Source organism: Falco peregrinus, chromosome 14, assembly GCF_023634155.1.
Source record: "Falco peregrinus isolate bFalPer1 chromosome 14, bFalPer1.pri, whole genome shotgun sequence".
Classification (NCBI taxonomy): Eukaryota; Metazoa; Chordata; class Aves; order Falconiformes; family Falconidae; genus Falco; species Falco peregrinus.
The window spans coordinates 6,940,680-6,964,452 of NC_073734.1; the positions used below are offsets into that span (position 1 = coordinate 6,940,680).

The 23,773-nt window shown below is 38.6% G+C and overlaps 1 protein-coding gene and 1 long non-coding RNA gene across 10 annotated transcripts in view; one reads left to right on the forward strand and one right to left on the reverse strand.

Annotated features, from left to right (window-relative positions):
• Nucleotides 1-3,989, forward strand: part of LOC114011415 (uncharacterized) — a 39,814-nt gene extending 35,825 nt beyond the window's left edge. For 2 of the 8 annotated variants that reach the window (XR_008749777.1, XR_003553291.2), the window contains exons 10-11: nt 958-1,063; nt 2,963-3,987. This is a non-coding gene — a long non-coding RNA (uncharacterized LOC114011415). Of the gene's footprint in view, nt 1-957; nt 1,064-2,962 lie in introns of all 8 variants that reach the window. The other 6 variants (XR_003553292.2, XR_008749773.1, XR_008749776.1 and 3 more) reach the window with 6 other exon arrangements.
• Nucleotides 1-23,773, reverse strand: part of CDH13 (cadherin 13) — a 509,204-nt gene that overhangs the window by 23,472 nt on the left and 461,959 nt on the right. For both annotated transcript variants that reach the window (XM_005234781.3, XM_027782937.2), the window contains exon 11: nt 10,520-10,662. In XM_005234781.3, the coding sequence (XP_005234838.1) occupies nt 10,520-10,662 (143 nt within the window). The remainder of the gene's footprint in view (nt 1-10,519; nt 10,663-23,773) is intronic.

Genomic DNA, 23,773 nt, shown 5'->3' on the forward strand with positions numbered 1-23,773 from the left:
ATGCTTAATTTCATACTGCAAGAAAGTGAAATCTTGGTATTTAATCCGGATTTAATACTCTAGGGCAAGGCTGAGAACTTTAATAAGTTACCTTCATTGAGACCAACACGCAAATAAAATCTTTCAAATTAGGTCTGTGGGACTGAAACTTTGGTCAGCAGCACTAGAAACATACAGATTCACCTTAGAACATGCTACAACTGGGAATGTGCAATACACTTATCTGAACTGGATCAGGACTGGTAATGTCTTCATATCCTGGCATTAGACTGCATACAAAACTACTAATAGCAGCCTTCAGTTAGGCAATAGCTACTGCTGTTGTAAGATGCAACAAGTGAAAGACTAAGAAAAGTAGTTCTGTTCTATGAGTTAGAGAGTGCATAGAATATGATGAGGTCTGTTGTCTGGGAGCTAGAATCTGCAATGCAAGGGACTGTTACCACAGTATGTAGATGCTAAATTGGATTTTAGTGCTATCAGCATAAACCATGTTGCTACCTTTAGTTAAAAAAAAAAAAAAATAGTTTCAAAAGAAATATTATAGAAACAGAAGCTTTGTGTACTTCTGTATACTTGAATTTTAAAGAAAAGCTATGTAGAATCATATTAGAATTATTAAAGTCTTAAATTTTAAGCCCTCTGCAGGAGCACACAGCCAAGAAATTTGAAAACTGGCATTGAGTTTTGGTCCAAAAAATTCCCGTAGGAACAATGATGACATTTAGACATTTAACTACCCAAATGACACTGCCAATCAGGTAGTTAGTTTCTTAAAAGATACCAATTATGCACAATGATGGCCATGGACTAAGATGACATTTCTCTTAAGTATCAAGACTTTCATAAAATGGCATGTCTAACAAGCAATCATATGGTTGAATGGCTGATGATGCATTTAATCTAAGCATAACATTTTTATGGACAGGAAGAACCATTTCATGTTCCACTTTCTAGTTTTTCTACAGAAATGTGATGCTATTGTGTACAGAGGTCTAATACGGCTGAGCTGTGCTCCATGAAATTAAAGACAGTATCTGGACTGCTTTGAAGCTGAATTAAGGTATTCCTAATCAGATCACATTGAAATACCAACGGCTTTCATTTTTTTTTTTTTTGAAATGACAGCAAAAGTACAGAGTTAGGAATTGCCACACAGCAGAAGAGATTTTATCTGGTATGTCTCGCACAGTAAGAAACCAACCACCCCTAAAACAACAGTGAAAGCTGAGAACAATTTTAGAAGTATCCAAAGAAAAAGTCATGATGTGATGGAGGGTTGCCTACACAGCACCTTACTTCTTTACATGATGTAAACACACTTTCACTTCTAACTTGCCTTCCTACTGTTAGCATCGTAGAAGACAGATAGAAGGATCCATGCTGGGTAAGTCCATAGCCATGCCTCGGTGTCTCACAGTATCGCGTGCACACATATCTACAGAGGCTATGAAATAGTCAATGCAGATGCGAATAACAATGTAGCTTCAAATTATTAATATGAACATTGGTTTTATATGTTTTAACTCAAAGTGTAACTTTCACAGAGCATTTTGAGGTCATACATTTTTTCACTTAATGGTAAGGAAGCCTTGGGGAACACAGCACTGGCCACACTGGTGTCTGGGCCATATCACCCTGTTATTTTCACATTCAGTAGTGGTTTTCCTTCACTAAGTGAGCTCTATCAACAGCAGCAAGAGTGGGAGAAAATTTAGGCACTTCATTGTAGGAATCACAACAGCTATGTTTAGACAATCTATTCTCTTCTAGGAGTACAGCTGAGCATGAGTGTAGTTAAAAGTAGCCATCCATCCACACTAAATTGCCAGTGTTTACTTACAGAAGGTGATGGAAAACATTGTTCTCAACTGGTAAAACATTTTCAAGGTAGAAGAGACGTTTAAATGCATCTCAAAGAGAAAAAAAGTCAGGAAGATTTAATCCTTATCTTCCAGCTTTTCCTTTCTGAATTGCAGCAAATCTCAAGATTAGCCTAAACGAACCCAATTATGTTTTCCAAGCATTCAAAACTGTAGTCAGAATTTAGAAAATGAACACATTTGGACATTTGAGACTGCGGTGACTTTAGACTGTCCTTGAAAATGAAGATGCATATTCCTTAAAGCAGTAAAATGGTTCTTAAGAACATATCCATGTAAAACAATTGCTTGAATGCTGCTGCTTAAAATATTAAATCATATTCTCTGGTCAACAGACCACCCAAAATTGAAGAATTTTTTGTCCATCCTACCTTGAGCTTTCTGAAATTTTTAAATCCCTTATTGGAATAACTGACGTGTATTTTGTAATATTTTGTAATATTTTGTGATTTTTTTCTTCTAGAATTTGGTATTTAAATTGGTTTTATTTTAAGATTTGAAGGATCTTATAAGCTAAACAAATTATATGTAATAAGAATATTCATCCAGGTAAATAAAATTTCATGTAATTCTTCAAGAAATATTTCCTCGTCTAGTTTGATTTTTTTTCTTTTCCAGTTTGACACCAAACCTGACTAAATAGAACAAAATAGTTCTAAATAGTTCTAACATAGAACAAGCTGTACAAGGGAGAACAAGGATTATCAAACACAAAAATGTACATTTCCACACACTGGGTGAAAATGGGCTTTAAATAAATCAGATGAAAGTCAGTTCACTTGTAAATAATATAATTTGTTTAGTGGCGTGGCTAAGGAACAAAGCATTGATAATCAACTAACAAGAAAAATGCTGGTCGCACAAATCAGAAAGTGTTAAGACTGGGAGGCAATAAGACTGTGTTTTCAGTTATATTTAAAATGTTCACCTAATGGTATCAAAAGCTAAACATAGGAAATCTTCTCTATTTAGAACTCTAATGGTTTGTATCTTGGTCATTACAGCAAAGGAATATTTATGTAAAGGCATTTACATAACAAAATCTAGTGAGAATGTAATTTTTAACTTTTTTTTTTTAGAACATCAGAGACCCTGGATTCTGGCAAAACTTATCAAATTTCCAAAGAAGAAAAGTAAACCATTCTAGAGTATCCAGCTGCCACAGATCTAAGCCACAGTATTGCTGGAAGCCAGAAGAGTTTTTAGGAAGAATGCAGCATGAACCTTCCCATTTCACATGGTCATTATCAGTGGTAAAAAGACTTCTGTACTCATTTTTCTTATTAAATTAAGGTTCCAGCACCATCAAATTAATACATGTTATCTATGCCCTTATATGCTATGATGCAGAAATTACAAGGCCATTTAATTCCTAGAGCAAGCAATAGGGTATCAAGTGCCATATAGATTCCCTCTCAAGCTGACAGAGTGGAAATTAATTTCTTCAAATTTTCCTAGAATATTTATGGTTTACCATTTAGCAGCAGTTGTTAAATCACTATCACTTCAGTGGCCAAGAAAGCTCAATTCCAACTTTTTTTCCCACTTTTACTTTTTTGCTGGTTAACAAAGTTAAGACACAAAATGAAAGAAATTGCAGTAAGAACAATTTTTCTTCATATCTGAGCAGGAAAAAAAGCCTTTGAGAATGTGGGTTTGCTAATTTCTGGCACAATTACCTCTCCTCTGAACCATCATGAATAAAGCCTTATCTCTTAAAGCTTCTATAAACTATATCTGAATCATAGTCATATTGAGGTCAATTTGGAATGGCAGTGATGCCTACAGAATTTCCTTCATTTTATTCCCATGTAACTAACTGTAAAATGTAGGACCTAAAATGCCTAGGATCTCTCCTTGGATGTGGATTTTTCACCAAACTTTGTATTTTCAGCTTTGTATTTCCCTGAAGGAGGACACAGCAAGCAAGGAGAAGAATAAAGAATTAAAAGAACATGTTCTCTCTTTAAATTACTTTAGTTCAAATATAGACAGCAAGAAATAATGTTGCATGCTCTCTAATGATACTATTATGAAAATCTAAACACAAATTTATGTATCCTCCCTCTTTTTTTTTTTTTTTTTTTTTTTTTTTGGTATATGTGTGTGTGTGTCCCTGCTCTTTTTCTGATCAGAAAATGTGTGCATACTAGGTGATTTGGTAGCAGGTACCCTCACTGCTGGCATAAATTCTGTTCAGACAGGCATATTCCATTACATTTTTTCTTCAAGCTGAACTCTGTCTATGGTTCAACCAAAGGACAAAGAACAAGTAGACTGGGAAGATACCAAGATTTGGGTGTGCTGCTCAGAATCTGACGTATTTGAAAACTGGTGTCATAAATGCCATATGCTGACATTTTATATAAAAGAGGTCTCAAATTTCCCACGAGTTGAAATTTCATGTGCATTTTCGGTAAGTATTGGCATATAGATATTTTTAAAAATGTGTAAAATAGTCTTTAAAAGTTATAATCCTTCATTCATTCACTGAAATAATATATGCAGATCCTATTTTTGAGTAATTACATTTCAAAAGAGCACAGCTCTTTCAGCATATCAAATTGCTACTGACATATGCTATCCGTCTTAAATACTGTTTTCAGCATTCTAATTTCTTTTTCTAATCATGAGTCCGTGATGACAAATTAAAACAATATTTTGTGTGCAATTCATATTTTACTGAAATTTAAAATGGCAAGAAAAGGATGAGTATCCAATTTATTTTCTCTTCCCAATTAATACAGCAATTAAGATAAGGGGTATAAAACTGGCTTAATTGGGTTGCCATGGCAACTAATTGCCTGATTTCTTCAAAAATAGCATGTTTTAGGTGGAATCAATCTGTGGTAATTTAATTATGTACATCACGAAGCAAGAAGACAGGTTAGATACACGTAAGGAAAAGTTCTAATTGCAATTTTTTTTACACATCTCTTTGTTACTCCAGTTTTTTCTAGATGTTGCCTGCTACCGTTCATTACACATAGTGCAGAATGGTAATTTTTCTTTTTAATGATTAAGAATATCGAGACTTGCACATTAAATGAGATTCAGAATTGCTTGGGTGTAGTTCAACTGGTCCTTGGAAACAAGGAAAAAAGTGAAAACTAGTCCCTGACTCACTTCTTCCTCATTTTGCTTTGCATGTACAACAGGGAAATTAAAATAGTGCCACTCAGCTAGGCAACTTATATATGTGCCGCTGGCTACAGTCATACAAGCAACACCCACATTGGTTTTGTTTTTTAAATGGCCAGTGTAGCTCAAGGCAAACACTGAAATCACACCAATCTAGAATCAGACCTTTGTATAGCCCTCCACACCTCTCAGCCTCTGCCTTGCTCACACACATGTACTCCACTGAGTAGAGGTTACCGCTCCTGAAGCTTATTTCCCGCAACTCAGCCCTCCCGTTGGCCACCCTGCCTGTGACGGTGGGTGCTGCCCTGCAATGCTTAGCATGTCAGGCACTGGAGATGGTGATGTCATGTAGGGAGCAGACCACTTTCAGAGAAGAAAAGTTGTTTTCACTCACGCAGTAACAAGAAACAGCGCTGAGTGTGGTTTCGAGCATTTAAAGACACATCGGTTAAAAATTTGAACCCTTAAGTCCATCTCTGAGTGTCTTTGACATCTGGAAGAGACGGCACATTTGTAATGACATTTATCCTTCTCTATGTTTAATGTAGTAGAAGTACTTATACTCCCAGTTTTTGTCACAGTAGCTCCCTGGGGATGAGAAGAGCAGGGGAGGAAGGTGGCCCGCTTATACCAGGTGAGACCATCTGTCTCAGTGGGAGACCACCGCTGCTGGCTTTGTGTGGGTGACTGCACCAGGGTGGCGCGGGCAATGTGAAGCTCCTAAATGCATTTAGCCAAAGCAGCAAGGCTGGCTGTTGTGTGCCATCACCTGTCACCAGCAGCTGACGTACTTGAACAGCATAGGTGGTTTTTCCCTGAATCACACAAACAAAGGTAAGCAAAGTTTTTTTTCTAGAGAGATAAAGTCACTTGATGGGGATATTAACTAGAGTATCATGCCCCTCTACAATAACATGAGTGCTTATTGCATAACTAAGTTAAATCTGGACATACTTTATTATTCATCCCTCTTAAAGGAAAGGGAGAAACGAGTTTTAGCTTTTTTTTAGATTTCACACATTTTCCAGACATTTTTTAGCTTCACCTCCAATTTTTTCATGTTTTTCTTCCCCTTTACTTTTTATAAATACTGACTCAAACTCTGAGAAAACAGGAAAAAAGACTGTTCCTGGAGCGTTTTCAGCATGACTGACCTTATGAGAAAAACATACAGGTATTCTGCTTCATGCTAATCATCCCCAGAACTCCACTCTGTATAAACAGAATCTGTAGGAAGACACTACAACATGGTCACACAGCAAATCTGGAAGGTCTATCCCAAGCAGATTTCTCAAACTCAAGTGATTTCTTGTCTGTATTTAACAAATGTATGTTTTACAGATATACTGCCAATAATTGCACTGTATGCTTGTGAGACTGCATTGGTTTTAGCTATTAGAATCCTAAATTTAGGAAATAAAATGATCACCATTATTGCCACTCTTGTTAATTGAATGAAAACTATGGTGTTTTTCAAGTCTGCATAAAACTGGCTTTGTCCCATTGTGAGCTCATTCCCAGATTAAACACAGTTCATGACACTTTAATGTGTTAGCTCTGCTTCATGATATTTCCTACCAGTGTTTAATTTCTTCTTTAATAGACCGGAGACTCTATGTCCACACAAGTCATTATTAAAAAGTTTTCGAATTCTAAAACCACTACCTTGATTTTTACTGAAATTAAAAGAACAGAAAAAAATAGGGCATTCATGCCAAAAAGTCCTTTTTAAAGTGAAATTTCCCCCCAATAAAGGGTCAAGCATTATTATCTATAAAATTTAATACTGTGTCCATCAAATTTACTCTTACACATTGTTTCAGTTATGTCTGGGAAAGTACAAAAACTGTTTAGGTCAGAAATAACATAATTCATACTTAACTACCTTTCTCTGCAGTTAATCTGATAATGCTGAAAAATAATATCATAAAGTTAAAAATAATATCATAAATAACTAAAAAATTTCCTGCAGTGGAATAACTCCATTTTCTGTGGTCCATTCATGGTTACTGTCCTATTGGTATAGAACTGGTTTGTGATTTAATGAGAAAAGATAAAAGTCGTGATGGATATATATATAAAGAACTACCAAGCATGTTTACTTCCTACAGAAATCGTCAACATTATACAAATAAGAAAAACGCCCTGTCACTGGTCCCCTGTGCTGAGGCATAATAACAAGAAGCCAGCACCTGCTGAAGCCAAAGATAGATTCTCTATCGACATCAGTGAAAGGGTATGGAAAAAGTGTCACTGTGAGTTTTGTTTTCAGCTGTACGCACTCTTCACCCAAGACAGCACACAAATATAAGGTTGTTTTAAAAAGAAGTGATCATGGAATATGATGGAACAACAGTATCTTTTCTGTAATTATAGAAGCTCTATATGCTATGAATACTAATAGAAACTAATATGTTTGTTCACTGTTTATAGTGTATGGCTAAGGTTCTTTAGCAAGTCTATGGTCCAAGGTTTTATTTGATTTTAGAACCTCACCTTAATCTAAATATTGTTAAAAACCAGTGCAGAACTCAGGCAGCCTTCCGCAGCAAGCATCATGTTTGCCGTCCCTTATACTGGCAATTAATGGTGTTAGTGCTAGTGCTGTCAGAAACAGAACTTGGGGAAGGATGGATTAGGCGCTGTCAATACGGCCACAGGGACATGCAGACGTCTAATGGAGCTGGCTTGTCTAGGAAGCTTTGCAAGCACCAGCGTGGTGCTGGGCCGGGGCTGAGGTGCTCTGTTACGTTTGGAGCTGTGCTGGGTACCAGTTCACACTGCTGTGCAGTGGTCGTCAGCTGAGCTCTTCTATATTCCCCAGTTAAGGAAAAGAAAGTCTGTGGCAGCTCAGGCTTCCTCAGTGCATGTGCCAACTCATCCCAGATTTGATTTAGATATAAGATGATAGGCCAAAGGAAATAATAACGTACACTGAATGCTTTTGAAAAAAAATATCTCTGATTAAGTATGGGGTTTTTTTCCTCTCCTCCCTTTTTGTCCCAAGTCTGTTGACCCAAGCAAATTACTTGCTTTATTGGAAATGCCTCTGAATTTTCAATTTATCACCCTGCCTCATTTGGCAGTTCTTTATCCTGCCTTTCCTGCCCTTTCACATAAAAGTCCTAACCATATTCACCAGTATTGGATAGGCTACACTTACTAACCTGAAGAAAGAAAATGCTGTTTTAAAGAGAACCCATACAGTTACGTTCAATCTGATTTTTGTCTTTTTTAAGTTAACATAACCTTCTTTTAAAGTCCTGAAAGAATTTGGTATTCATTTCTTATTATTCTACCACACTTTGGCTTGTTGTCAAATGTAATATCCCTTTTCAAGATGGACATTAGCTATGATGGCTGGAAAAATGAAGTGGGTTTTACCGCTTTGTTAGTTGGCATTATCAGTGGCCTGGAAATAAATTGGGGAACACCTTCCAGGGATATTACCAGTGCCAGTCGTAACTGCAGAGGACAAGGCAGACCCCCAAACCTGCCTGCTGCAATCAGTTATAAACCATCGTGGGCTGCTGTAGCCAGAGTCTAGACTGACACTTGTGAGCAGCAGCATGTCGGTGCACGCAGCGCCGCTCACTCCATGCCTGGAAGCAGTCCAAGCGCAGTCGGCCAGTGTGGGTGCTGGAACTTGCCTGTCTCCCCCTGCCCCCCCCCCAGTGCAGCGGTGCTCCCCCGCAGCCCCCAGCCCCGCGCCACCGGAGGCAAGCACCTGCCTATGGCCAGGGCTGGGGCTCCAGCAGAGCTCGTGCTCCTCTCGAGTCCCGAGTCCCACAGATTCCACTCTTACATACTTATGCAGACCAGCTGAAAATTTTTCCAGTTACCAACCTGCCTCTGTGTTTTACAGTCTGTTCGGTAATTAATCAGGTGTGATACAGACCACAAGGTTAATATTACCTACTTCAGTTCTGCTGTCTATTGACACTTTCACATGTGGCTCAGGTACATGCACTGAAGTAGTGCAATACTCCTAAATGATCATTATTAACGCCTTAGCATGACAGTACTAAATACACACATGTGGTTTCTAATTACTTCATTCTAAGAGGTCAAAAATGATGGAGCAGATTAGCCTCTGTGCTCACAGTACTGCAGGATTACAAATAATCACAGGAACAGCCGCTTGAATCAGATGCTGACTCAGTACCTCAAGTGAATAGGATTCCTTTTCTCTAGCCCACGTTAAATATCTTCTCTTGCTCTGCTGTTCAGTGCACAGACACCTTTCCCTTCTCTCATTTTTCCAGAATGGAAAATTCTGGGTTTTAAGAGGGGTCACCCAACAGGGAGGATCTTGGCTTAGAATAGATGAGCAATGTGCATTACTACCCTAAGTGCAACTTAAAGGCATAACCCCAAATCCACTTTCATTCAGACTGGTTGCCACAGCTACAAATATTCAGATTCTTGTTCCACCTATTCTCTTTGAGGGTACTTGTCTACCTTTAAAACATGCAGGTTTGTCCTTTTGATATTCCCTCAATAACATTATCTTGAATTTTTACTTTCATTGGAAGATGACATTTCCCAGGGTACCAGATTTTAGGATGCATTTAAAAAAATCTTTATCTAATAGCAAGTAAAAGACAGAAATAAGTTGCACTACATTTTTCCATGGAAATTTCTTAAGAAAAATGTGTTTGAATATATAAGTAAATCATCATCTCAGCAGATTTTTTTTTTCTTTTATACTTAAGGCAATATTTTCTTTTTCCTGTCAGGCCCTGCAAATGTTCCCTGAGTCATGTGGTTATGAAAATGTAGAATTACTCTCCTAAAAAGAACATTTTACAATTCATCACCAGGGCTAAACCAGCTGCAGCTGTGAAAAAGCATTAGCATATTAGCTGTTATATTACAGACAAATCTTTTATTTATTTTGTGCCTTTAGCTCTGGAGATTTGGAATGTTCAGGATTTTGTCTTTCTTTCTCTGCTCCGAAGTCACTCACTGAATTTTCACTAGATAGTATAATTTTGATTATATTTGACAGAAGGAACTTTAATCCACACAATATGTAAAAAATATTGCATTTTAACAAGGGTTTTTACTTATGTTTTTATTGTCACTGTCATTGTATTGAATCAAATAGAACTCAGCATATCAGGGGATGAGTTGTTATTGGTATTTAGGTGCCTTAGGCTTACTAACTGCTCAAATATTATGAAAAAATTAACTCTGATAAAGCTGATTTATTACTTTCCAAGGATGTTCACAGACTATTTGCATCTAGCAGTGAGATCTCAATGTAGGATTAAATGTGTGAGACGTAACCTTAAATCAGAGCTGTTCTAAGTTTGAAGGTTTAAGTTGATTCCTTTATTTTCCGTTTGTCACAAAGATCTCCGATATCTTTAGCTGGCACCTAGCAAAATGCTGAAGCATATGCTTAACTTTGTGTGTGCACCCTTCTGAACAATACAATTCAAGCAGGAAAAAAAGTCATATACTTAATGAATATAATAGTTACTCACCACTGTCTATTGCCAGAAAGAGAGCAGTGTATATATTATTCTGAACGTAAGGAGATTCCCGATCCAGGATTGCAGTGGTGCTGATGGTACCGTTGGTAGGGTTGATTTCTAGCCAGCCTGCTGGATCCTTGAAAACCGAATACCTAGATAAAAATATAGAAATTATTAACAAATTAAGTATCTAGACATAAAACAATTACATTATTGCAAAAGAATATGGTTTTGCACTCTCTGGCTTTCATGGGGTGGATCTCTTAATACTTAAAAAATAGACTTTAAACCCTATGCCTTCCCTTTGAAATTCATTATTGTTAGGCTTACCTGACAGATGGAGAAACAGAGAGGTTTGAGTCAATTTCTTTGGATACATATGTCACAAAGCTTAGTACAGAAATCAATGTTTAAAACATTATGTAATACGTGTTTCCTACTGCTGTGTTATACAGCCAGAGCACCTACGTACTTTCAAGGGACCTCTGCATCAACACCGGTAGTTGTAGACTTCTCACAGTCTCTTCTTTTTCCAAACTCAAAATTCGGGCTGGACTAGGAGTTATATTTTTAGTTTGTATTTCAGGTGTTTTTCATTTTTTTATCACAATTAATTATTTTGGCTAAGACTGGAAATGCAATAAACCGCGGGGTATGGTAGCAAAGAGAGTTAGACTGTGGATTCATTAGGTCTAACAGGAGCTGGTTTTAAGCGACCCGGTTTGCACACATTTGTCTTGCAGTCTGTGATCTGTAGTTCCCTGCTTCTGGTGTTTTCAAATAGATGCTCAGAATCTTGGAACAGTTCAACCACATACATGTTGTCTCAGTAAGGATTTGAAAATGCTGTCTGTCAAGGTGCCTCGACACAAAATTCACTGTCAGGCTTTCTTTGCATTAATCTGCACACTCTGACACTGGAAATGTTAGAGAGATTGTGGAGTTTATGCACTAAGAACTTGCCCTACTTGACTGAAGTAATAACCAAAAGACTTTTCATGATTAGGGACTAATTCTATACTCAGTTAAATATATTAAGTAATGTAACAAGACAGAGCTGAATTAACTGGTACCAATTCCCTCTCCAATGAAATGTAATATTTTGAAACAAAACTCCAATTGTATAATCAATACTTAGTATAATAACCTGTTCATTCTTTTTGAGGTGAATTGTTATAGATCATAAATGGCCGTACCATCTTCTATAGACATTTCAAATTACAAGTAATTGACGTGAGACCTGTTAATTGTTTAACGACTATGTGCCTAGCCAGTGCCTCATAGTGGCATTCATCTAAAAGGTGTCCTTTGTGATAATGTTGCTAAAAATAATTTATCAGTGCAACTATTTCCTGAGGGAATAATCAAAAATAAAAGATTGTTAGTGAGGTAAAAATAAAAGTAAGCAAAATGAAGTAAAACGTCAGTTGCTAGAAGAAGAAAGAATAAATTGCAGGCCAACAAAGACAGACACGTTCTTATTGAATGCTTATTTCAGACGCTTGCTTTAGTCTCCTGTGCTGTCTAGAAAGCGGAAAAATAAGTTGTGGTTAGTTGCTAAGTCCCTCTAGCAGGCTGTTAAGGGATGTCCATTATCATAGCTAACAACGAGAGGGCAATGTGTGGCTGTCCTATCCAGCTGCCTCTGACCCCCAGTCCTTGTTTCAGACCTCTCAGTCCCGTATAACTAACTTGTGCGTTTTCACTGTCCAGGTATGTTGATCAGGCAGAGTTTGAGAACTTTGGATTTTTCCTGGGATCTCAGAAAAGCTTGGCAGAGCCACAGGGCTGAGCTGTCAGATGTCCGAGATAGCCATTAGCACCGTTCATTATACATGCAGCAAATTTTACTGTGTTTGAGCACTAGGTCTGATCGTTGGCCAGGGGTAAAAGGAAAACAAAAGCAGATGACTTAGTGCATGGCTTAAACTTAAATTCTGTCATTAATATGGCACTGTAAAAGACCATTGAATGAACAGAAGTATGGATCCTTCCATCCCTCATCCCAGGAACTTCCCTTCGAACATTTGAAATAATGCCATAGGAAGGTGTCACTAAGCAAAGATGCTTCCCCCCCCCACCCCCCACCCAGATTAGAATGGATTTGGCTCATAATAGCCTTTGAATAATAAATTTTGGGCATGGACACTGTACTGTTCAGCAGGAAGAAAACTTAATTGTTGAAAAGGGAAAAGTTCTGGGCAAATTGTTTTCCTCATGCATAAACGAGGCAGTGCACAGACAGCTACTCAGGTCTGAGAAAGACAGGCCAGAAACATAGGCACCTTTTCCCAGCCCACATACCAGGTACCCATTATAACTGGACTAGCTGGAGTCTCAGCAAAACGTGAATTTCTGCCTCAGGAAGCACAGGGCTCCAGAATCCCTGTGAATTTGCCATGTGGCCCACAGGCCCATTTAAATAAACTATTCTAAAGATTGACATTATACTTCAAAGATTGATAAAGTGCTCATAGAATCATCTAGGTTGGATTGCCTTTAGCAGAAAGCCCTCTCTTAATTCATCAGAGAAATACCTCTCACCAAAAAAAAAAATCATCAGTTGCCATGAAATTTCTTTGGTGTACCTCCAGGGAAAGTGATACCATCCTACAGAGATGAACACGGCTGATCTCAGGGGTGCTGACAGACAACACTCCACAGGAATGCCGTTCCTCACCAAGATTTTGCTTCAGGTTTGAAAGGTGCAACCTCCTCAGGGCCACTGAACCAGGGTGACTTTTCCATGGTATATGGGAACACACTGGTGTCCAGGCAGCCAGTGTCAGGATCAAAACTTCAATATAGACAGCCAGGAAAAAATTCCACATTTTTATGAGGTATTATTATGTTAAAATAAATTAAAGGACAAATTTGGAAACCAGAACCTTTTGGAATTTATGAGAAAATGAGGCAAATACTAAAAAAACTGGCTTATTCATGCTTCCACAAAAGTCACTCAAAATTTCACCACTGGCTTCCCCAGGAGCAGACATTATCCCTTCAGGAATATGTGGAAAAGAATCAAAGCCAAATGCTAGTGCATCGTGAGACATTCCATCAACCCAGCATGTCCTTCCACTTAATAACCATTTAAACATTAATCAATACCTAAGCTTTATCTCCCATAAAAACAAGTTACTAGAATAGTAACAATGAAGATCATTATTTCATTTCACTTCTTTGTTTCTTCTTTTATTGTTGTTTTTATAACTTTGGAACAAAGGTATGCACAAAAATATGAAACAAGGGCAGCCTAAACAATTCCTAGTCTATTGTAAAACTGCAAATTCTCAATTAACCCTGAAACAATTTAAGGAGATTCAACACTTCTGAAGTAATGAGAATTTAAAATGGATTGTATTATCTTCCCTGATTGCTCTACAAAGCACTGTTGGCTGTGCAAATAAAAAACTGAATTGTATAACCTGTGATTTGGCGCAGGATATTGTAAAAGTAGTACTTTGTCTTTCCCACTACATTTTTTACTTATTGTAAGTGTGTTCTGCCGTACAGTTAAGATGATTGTTCTTTGTTCAAGATTTTGAGGGCTCTGCTGGCAAAGGGTTTAGAATAGACTCATTAAGAACAGCACTATAAAAATCCAGAAGTACAGAATACAAAGTTTCACATTCTACTTTTGACTGTAGTGGGATCAGCTGACTGCACACCAGTTTTGAAAATCACGTCATTTTTTTAAGTGGTTAAACACGAACTTATGTGCCTGCCTGTACCTACTCACTTTGAAAATTGTAAGTACATTGATACTTCTGTGTGGACGGATACAGAACTATGTTCTTTGGTGTGCCAATTACTGTTTATTTTGACCTTATTCTACACTCCAGCAGTGAAATTTAGTGCTGCTTTGTGTAGTGTCTTTATTTCATTGGTTTGTTATTTTTTTTTAATTTTAAATCATGCCAACAGCTTACAGTTCCCAAGGGCCTATACGACAACAGGCAGGTGGGTGTAACATATTTTGATTGTGACCTCCTTGCACTAGGTTCATGTCCTTGCACTATCTATAAGCCAAGTATTGCAAAGTAAGCAGAAAACCCCCAATTCTCTAAGACTTGAAATTGTCTGCTGCAAAGTTTAAGTATTCACCTTAAATATAGACCTACAAACAGATGCAAGAAGCTATAGATGCAAAACGAGAAAACACAAATCAAAATCTGCACTTGACCTATTTAGTGCAGAGCTAAAATAAATTAGCAAATAAATGGAAACAATTTAAAAATTTTCAGTGGCATCTTCCCCTTCCTGTATAACACAGGAAAATAATTCAGAGAACAACCCCTGGGGTTGCTAGTAGACATGCAGGGTGCCGCTGGCTGGCAGCTTGATTAGCACAGAAGATCGTTATGCAGAACAGTGATGATAATATGGCCATAGAAATTTAATCAGAGTCACAGCCTTGCACTAGCCATAAAAAGAATTTCACAGCCAACAGTGCAGTAGCCCAGGGTGTCATAGGAGAGCAGCCAGGCATCGAGGCACAGTCACGTGCTGCTCTTGGCAAGGACTTCCAGGGCTTTGCAGTTGCCAGACTTTTCCCGTGTGGAGTCAAGGGGTCCTGGCCCTTATGCTTTAACAGAAAGAGAAAGAAGACAAAATGAAGCCGTGCCAAATCTGTGCTGAGTGACACATCTGCACCGGTTTGATGTGTGGCATTGACAGGAGCTAAGGTGAGCAATTTAGATAGGCTTGCTGGGGTGGCGGTGTTCAGCCTCGCGCATCTGGAGACTGCTCAAGTCATGTTGCACAGAGACTGTACGACCAGAAAGACACCGTAGAAAAGCAGTGGTACAGTGGCATCGGCCCCATGAAATACCCATCCCATTCTGCAATCAGGCTTTGCTATGATAATGCGTAACGGGGCGAGAGACTGTAGGCAGCAAGTTGACTCGGTGGAGGACTAGTGAGCAAGGCTGGCTGGTCTGGCTGAATGAGGACTGGGAGAACTGGGCTTTGAGTTCTGGCTCTGTCACAGTGGAATTCGGGCAGCCTTTGAATTCATGCTATGCCCCCAGCTCAGCTTTAAAATGGTGAGGATGTATTTCTGCCTTGAAAAGCTGTTAAAAGGATAAAATCTGGAAATCACTGCAAAAGGACCAAGAACATATAGCAATGAGGGACATCAAAAGTACTAAGACAGAATAGAAAAGAATAATTTCAATAGCTTTCTAAAGATGTAGGAAGATATTTACTGGAATTTTCAAACTGTAGAGTTGCTCATCTCCTTATTTTTTGAAAAATTACATTTAAAATAGAGTTAAATCCAGATGAGTAAAAATTAATATTCTCTGTGATACATACATGTATATCTGCATGCATGCTTACTTCGTCTTGGATGAAACTGAAAGTGTCAAAATATTGATAGTAACCATTTTCATACCATTTCAATCTGCCCGGCCAGGAGTCAGAATCAGAAATATAAACCATCTTATCCATATATTAGATTTCCAAATCATATTTGCTGCTTTTATGGATCGTGATGCCAGTGAAATAAGTGACAAAAGTATCAGTTGGATAGACCCAATATTTCACCTAAGAAGTATAGCTGCACGTTTGTATTTTGAATGAAAAGCCCTCACATTATCCACATTTCTGAAACCATAGCAGTTCACCTACAATTAGGTAACATATTGAAGTTACCGTATCTGCCTTGCTCCTGCTGGGACTGTAACATATAATGACAGTCCCTGATTTTTTCCTGTGAGCTCTTGATGAACTATTCAAGTAAAATGATCAGTGGGGAAGGTAAATTCGCATTGTCTGTGCCTAGGAGCTCAGTGTGAGAACTCTTTTGCCTCTGAATGAAAAACATCTCTAAACACAGACATTGTGTAAATCTTTAAATCAAGCCAATATGAATTTTATCTCATTATATCAAGTCCACCTGAAAAACCAAGACTGACTGCCTCTGGAAAGAGATTCACTGGTGTCTGGGAGAGAGCTGGGTAGCAATTAACAGCATAAATATACCCACCCACGTAAACAATGGTGGTTTTAAGAGAATGACAAAAGCACTACCCCAGACATAAGTGTAACATTAAAAAACTGGGTTAAAACTGCATTGTGCTTCATATGCTCTATGTATGGATGCCATAATGTAGAGCTGTAGAGATCAACCTGCTTCCCGTCATGCTCCATCTTTTCCACTGTGCTATCATTACCTTTTGCCTGCACTAATTACGGCAGCATATGGCACAAGAAAGAGTAGAAAGGAAACCTTATTGCAACGTAGCAATGCTCCAACTAAAATATCCTCCAGATGCATTAATGATGACACACGGCAATTTTTCTGCTGTTTGGCTGCATGATAACCAAGGTATGCATGCTCCCATACTGGTTTAGGGATAAGCTTTGGGAGGGCAACTTACTTTTCATAGATGTATGTTCACAGCCTTGCACAGCAGGGTCTGTAATTGCATGCTGAATGAAAACAATAGTAATTCCTTACCATATATTACATCTAACATTCCATAACTATATTAACATTTAACTTGGTAAAGATATTTTTTATGCAAACTTGTTTGTTTTTTGTTTTTGTTTTTATTTTAAAATATTTGTGTCATTAAAGACATTGGAAGATTGTCTTTGGAGCATTGTAGGTTTTCACTTTTTTCAGATATTGAAAAAACAATGTTGATTAATAAAATGTATTAATTTCAAGGCGCAAGTGAATATACAGGTTTGCTTTCCATTTTATACCGGGATATAAAGCTACTGCCTAAATCTTGTGCTGCAGCCCCTAAACACCATGTTGTACAGATCAGTAACACATGATCCACGGATCTTGTGTTTAGTATGACAAAACATGTCCTAACAATAGAAAACAGGCATTATCTGGGATAACTAAATTCACCACATTAACAAAATATTCTAGCAACAAAGTAGAGAGATTGCCAGTAAGACTCATATTCAGCTTATCACATTAGCCTAAAGCATACTACCAGTAAGCAGTTCTGTGGAAAATCAGCTATTAAAAAGGGCTTTTCATACCTCCTTTCAGTACTACTTCCTCATCTGCTTTCCCATTTAGATACCCAAATACATTTCTCTTTTTTATGACCCTTGAAGAGCTCTACAGTTTCCACTGAGATCCATACAACAGGATGCCTTCACATCCCTCGGTGCAAGGTAAACTCTGAGGCTGGAAGCTGGCCGTTCCATTTGGAAGTGCCTAGATCTGAGCCTGCAAGTGAACATTACGCTGTCTCACGTCTCCGTCAGCAGTCAGTGATGGGCTGTAGTCCGTCAGAGCGCTCATGCCAACCGCTCATCTCCACTGCAGCTGGCATCAGTCTGCCCTAACAGCTCTGTGCCTTCTTTTGCAACTCCTCTTAAATGACTGCATGCAGTTAGAGTGGCAGTTGTCAGAACTACACATTTACTATTACGGGCACCAGATCATGACAATTTCAACATAACTCTGCTGTTGCTTAGTGTTCTGTTATGCAGGCATAACTAATTCAAAGCTAAGACTTTTTTTTCAGAATTTATTTGCAATTCAAATAACACCGCCTGAAATAACAAAAGCATGCCAGCAGGTCAGTGGCTGTGTGTTGGGAGAGAGGGGCAAAACCTGATGGGTGCTGTTTTTCCATACATACACAAGTGACGCTGCGGCTGGCAAGTGGATACGCAGTGCTACCTTGGCACTTGCTGTATCCCCTCTTCCACACTGCTGTCACCACACTGCGCTGTACCTGGCGTGCAGGTCCCTCTGGAGGGGATGCATTGGGCACTTTCACGCTATTTATAGACGTACTGACTACTCGAAGTGCTGCTTGCAATAGGTCTGTGGTCCGTATGCAGGAGACTTGGATACTATGCAGTTCAGGGACACGGGACATTTGAGGATCTAGAGTAACAATTTGGCAATTCTGGGGAACTGGTAACAGGTAAGTATTCATAACAGAGCTAATGATGAATAATGGCAATAGGTTTGACATCCAACATATATGACACCCATAAGATGATAACAACACACGCAGCCCTACCCAGCCAGCCAGCTGAACCAGTTCTTTAGTCGTAGCATTTTCCTTTTCACCCCTGTAACACGAATCAACATGAAAAAAAGATCCTGCTTAAGCTCAGTGCCAGCAATAACAGCCTGTTACTAGTTCCAGCTAACTTAAAGCTAGCCCAGATACATAACCACCGTGCTGCCAACCCAGCCTAAAAACGCATTGCTGTTGCAGGTAAGGACTAAAAAGCACCAGAGGATTTCATTTCACAGAGAAAGCAGAAGTGCTTCATCACCGAATGCTGTTGAGGCAACGTGTAAGCATGTGTTCATCTCAACAACTACAGGCCAGGTTATACAGGCTATAAGAGAAATGATAAACGCGACAGTACTGAGAACCCATTAAAAGGTTTTTTTCAGATCTTTTCTGGTCAATATGGATGTGCATGTTAATCACTGATCCTCAAGGCTTTCAGAAACTGCCTTCTACAATAGATGCCTAACTTTGCGATTCCACAAAAAGATCACTGACAGTTTTTCAGACCTGTTTTGAATCTTAAACTTAACTGCGTCTGGCCGAAACCTTGACATACACATACCCTTTGTAAATGTGTTCTATTAACACGAAGTTAAGAAGCTCCCAACAATCTTCAAAAAATGCTATTAAAAAGTCAGAAAGGAAAAGAAATCTAAACCATCATCTGATTGTACTTTTCAGCCCTCATATTTCACTTATGCACTACAGCTGGCAAACTAAGCATAGTTAGCCGTCTTTTCCCATTAAATGTACGATCATACAAAATGCATGGTTTGAATTCGGCTTGAAATGCTCTCACTGAAAGTGTGGCTATATGCTAAATGTGCAGTAGGCTGTAAAATATCTCCTGCAGTGCTCTCCAGCAGAGATTTGGACGTGCTCAAATTACTTTGGCTAGATTCTTTAAAATAAAAGATTTTAAAATATACAAAGCAAATTTAACTGAAATAAGCTATTATTAATCAGAACAAGCATATTAACAAAATCTCAAACCTGAAATTAATCGGATTTTCTGGCAACATTGTTGAGAAAGTTATTAGGTCGGATGCATTTTTAAACTTACTGAACATAGAAGATTTATGCAATAGCCATTTTTCAGCTTCATGGAACAGATTTATGGGTTTGCAGACCGTCTGTATTTTCACAGGCTGGAAATGTCAACTTGGAGTAGAATTTAAAAAAATAAATTAAAATCTCCATCAATGCTCTGCCACAAGTCTGTCTGTGCATTTTTGGTCACTGAAAATTCATGTTTCCCTTTGATAAACTGGACATATTCCAGGGTGAATTCATTAGCTACGCACCAGTGCATAGCTTAGCTCTCAGGTCGGGCATGGCAATCTTTGCAGTAACTCACTGCAGCAGTTTTTTCCTGGGCGATCCTCAAGCATCTCTCAAGTTTCTAGGAGTTTATGGACAAACAGAGGCGTGCACATACTTTATTCTAACACTATCTCAATTGGCATCACACTTTGCTGGCTTCAGTGCCAGTCTGGCACATGAAATAATGTAATGACCCTCTCCAAAGCACATGCATACCTGTTAGGAGGGACCGTGGACAGGACCTATAGACTGCTAAATTCAGTGGTGCTGCACAAGACTTTTTAAGGTTTAAGGTTTATACACATTCATGTTTTGGTCAGACGTTTGTCGTTAATATAAATTTTTCCATTGGTTCGGGTCTCAAGAAATAATAATTTCAGCTTGGCCCAAAGAAACATGTGTTTTACAGAGAATGCTGTGGTGCAACAGGGCTGAGCATACCACTGAAGCAGCTCAGCAATTTTTAGTAAAACCCCTCTGTATAATAAACATGGAATATTCTGTAAACAAGTTTCCATCGGAGCTGCCTTCTTTCGGTCATCCTTTCAGTTTATGAGTAATATACAGATATTTATTGCAAGAAAAAGAGTCTGCCCAGTGCTTTGGAGGACAACTTGTCTCTGCTACAGCCTTTTGACTGATACCTGCCTTATGTCAACAAGCCACAGGAAAGTCTGCTGAAAGTGTAATACAATTTTTTCAAAAATATTTCAGCTATTATTATTATTTTTTTACAACCAAAAGTGCACTTTTACAATACAACATATTAAAAAAGGTAGATGGAATAACAAAATGGAAACTCTAGACACTACCTTGTCTATACCAATATGCCATTACCCTTAGAAACACTGTAATGTAACATTTCCAGTTTACAGAAGTAAAATTCCTATTTAAAATTGTAATAAAAAAAAATATTTAGCTAGAAATAATAAAAATTAAACCCTCCTCCCTGCAAAGTATATTTTCTACAGACAAGAGATCTTGGCAGGAACGATTTTGCTTAAAAACAAAGCAAACAAAAATAACAAAAATCTTGCTTACTTCAATCTTTCTTGCAGTTAACTGGGCTGAGTATAAATACCATTTTATAGGGCTGGGAAGAGATTATAATGCTGTGATACCTCTATTTGTGGAATTTTTTCGTGCCTTCTCTCCGAGCCTAGCGCAGACCCAGCAGACAGAATTAAGTAGCACACCTCTCACAGAAATGTTTTTTGTCTCATTCAATTAAAAATGAAGTATTGCTGGTACAGGCAAATCAGAGCATACGGGACAGCATGAAAGGTCAAACGACAGAGCTTCAGCTGCTCATCCTTACTGCTAATGACAAATCAATATATACCCAATATTGGCTCCTGCTACTCACAGAATCAGAGGGAGCCAGTGAGAATTAGAGTCAGTGTTACAAAAAGAAATGTTGGTGCTACTCTGCATCACACTTAGAAGGCAACGAGCTCCTTTGCTCAGACATGAGTGACCAAGTATTTTTTCAGGCTGGGACTCTGGTAGATTTTAGCACTGGAACCAGTTCCTGTGCTCCGAAGGAACGGTTTGCAGGGCTGCAGCCACACTTACAGGTAGTATTGGCTCTGTTTCCACCTGCAGAGCATTTTTAAAATTATGCACCCCACCTCACCTTCTGAGCAAAAAGATTCATCCCTTCAGCGTTATTTTGTTTGTCACATTTGTGATTTAGCAGGCTGGCTTTCACTACAGTTCTCTATCTACAATGATATGATAAAAACAGAATGAAAAATTAGATGAAATTCAGTTTCTAGTTCCCTGCCACTGAGAAGTACCTGATGAGAAAATGGTTGACTAATTAGTTATTTGTGTGGTGAAACAATAGACGTAAAACCTTTGGTAAACATGAAGAAAATAACAGGAGAGTCATTGCAACTAGAGCAATAAGAAAACCCAAACAAAAAACCTAAAGCAATTAATCAAATGAAAACACTAATATTGTAATCATGAGGCAGTTAAATAAAATGTTATGAAAAGGAAAATATTTTCTGTTATTATTGTACAGTCTTTCAAATATTCCTCTATACCAAGATCTAATTTTCAAGGTTTCTTTCCTTCAAGGGGGAAAAAAAAAAATCCTAGAAGCTGAGGTTTAACAACAAAAAAAATTCCACAAGCTCATTTATGTATTTTTTAATCAGAAGTGATTAGGGCTATAGTTAAATGAACCCAGAGGGTCTATCTGAATTATTCCTAAAGCTAGGGAAAAATACACCATATCTGGGATTAACACACTAGTATAATCAGGTTGTTACTGTTAGAATAATTGTCAACACATGCAAATCAGTAAAAGTTTTCTTTCATTGTAGCAATTGTGACTCAAAAACTAATCAATGTGAGATGAGCTGGAGGTTCTTTTATAAACTACCTGGAGACTGTTTTGGCAGTAAAACTCTATCAAGTTTCTGCACATGCCAGTTCTTTGCAACTGCACTCCCAGCAAAAGCAGCTTCTCCCACTGCTAATCCATTTGCTGCTTTCTCTTTCAAGCAGGGGTCCCGGCAGCTCTTGAAAAGATAGGAAATTTTTTAGAAGAGCCCAGCAGATTCACTACTAAAATGACACTATTGAGCACAGCCATGAAATAGCACATTTCTACAGATTCCGTGCAAGTTATTTTTTTCGTAAGGGATGGGCAGAAAATAGGTGCAAAGTGGCTCGCTACTGTGAAGCATTAGTCTGTCCGGATCGATACAGCTCCTGTTGGACGGTGGATCCTACTGGCGGGAGCTGGCTGGTCCCAGCAAGGGATTTACTTCTGCCAGTTGCCGTAACGCCTCCAGTTTGCCCTGGCTAATGCTCTAAGGTCCCAAAGAAAGCGCCCGGGCCCGGCTGCACCCCCAGAGAGGCAGGGCAGGTTTGCAGCTGAGCCCGTGACACAAACGTACTCACACGATCCAGTCCTGGCCCCCATTAACACCTATTAACTGGGGGACTCATCTCATAAGGAAGGGAGGGAATTAAGGTGTCTGCAAATTAATTTCCAAAAGGAAAGCATAACGAATTGGTGTATATGCTGAATAATCATTTTAGCACCGTTTCCACCCCGTGCCAGGCTAAGGCCTCGGCAGCACCGACGCCTTTCGAACCGGCCGTTCGTGCAGCCCTGCCCTCGCACTACTCCAGCTCTGTCACACTCGCCTGCCTCTTTTGTTGCCTTTTTCTCATCAAAAATTTTCAAAGAGTTACAGTGCAGTATAAATCTAGAAAACAGTGGGACTAGGTCATTCCAGAGATAGGAAAGAACTCCGTGTCACTCGGGGGGAGAGGGCTAGAACTCTCAGAGCCCCTTCTCCCCATGGCCAGAGCACCACGACAGGCGGAGGGGGACACCTTGTCACTTGGTTTCTGCAGGTTTAGTAGAATGACTTGATAGTAAGCATGCACAACCTTTCCCATTAATTACAGATGTTCATTGGGAAGTGAAGAATGTTCACAAATGACACAAACGGAAGGAGGTGTCTAAATGAACATACACATGTGGTATCTCTGGGACCACAGCTCCTGGCTTATCTCTAGGCATTCAGAATTATTAATAGCATGACTTTCCTCTGTCTTATCCCTTACTGCATGCAGTAATTTTTATCTCTTCACTGCTAGAGAAAATGCTAGGAAAGAGTGCTGAAACTAGGAATTTCACATGAATTAAAACTAAAATGCTCCCTTGATTTATGTGGGAGAACCTACACAGGAATTTGAAAGAGGAAAAAGTGTGAAGTATTTTTGTCATGCTGCTTATAAAGAAAATAATTACCCCTAGCAGAAGATTAAATTATGATCCTCAAGGTGAAAGATGATGGTTTTGTCAGTGTTTTTTTAAGGACTGCAACTTTTACTAGGGAAAAATGAGCCCAGGATTTATGAACTATAGTTTTGGTTTTGTTTTAAATTAATACCTGGGAAA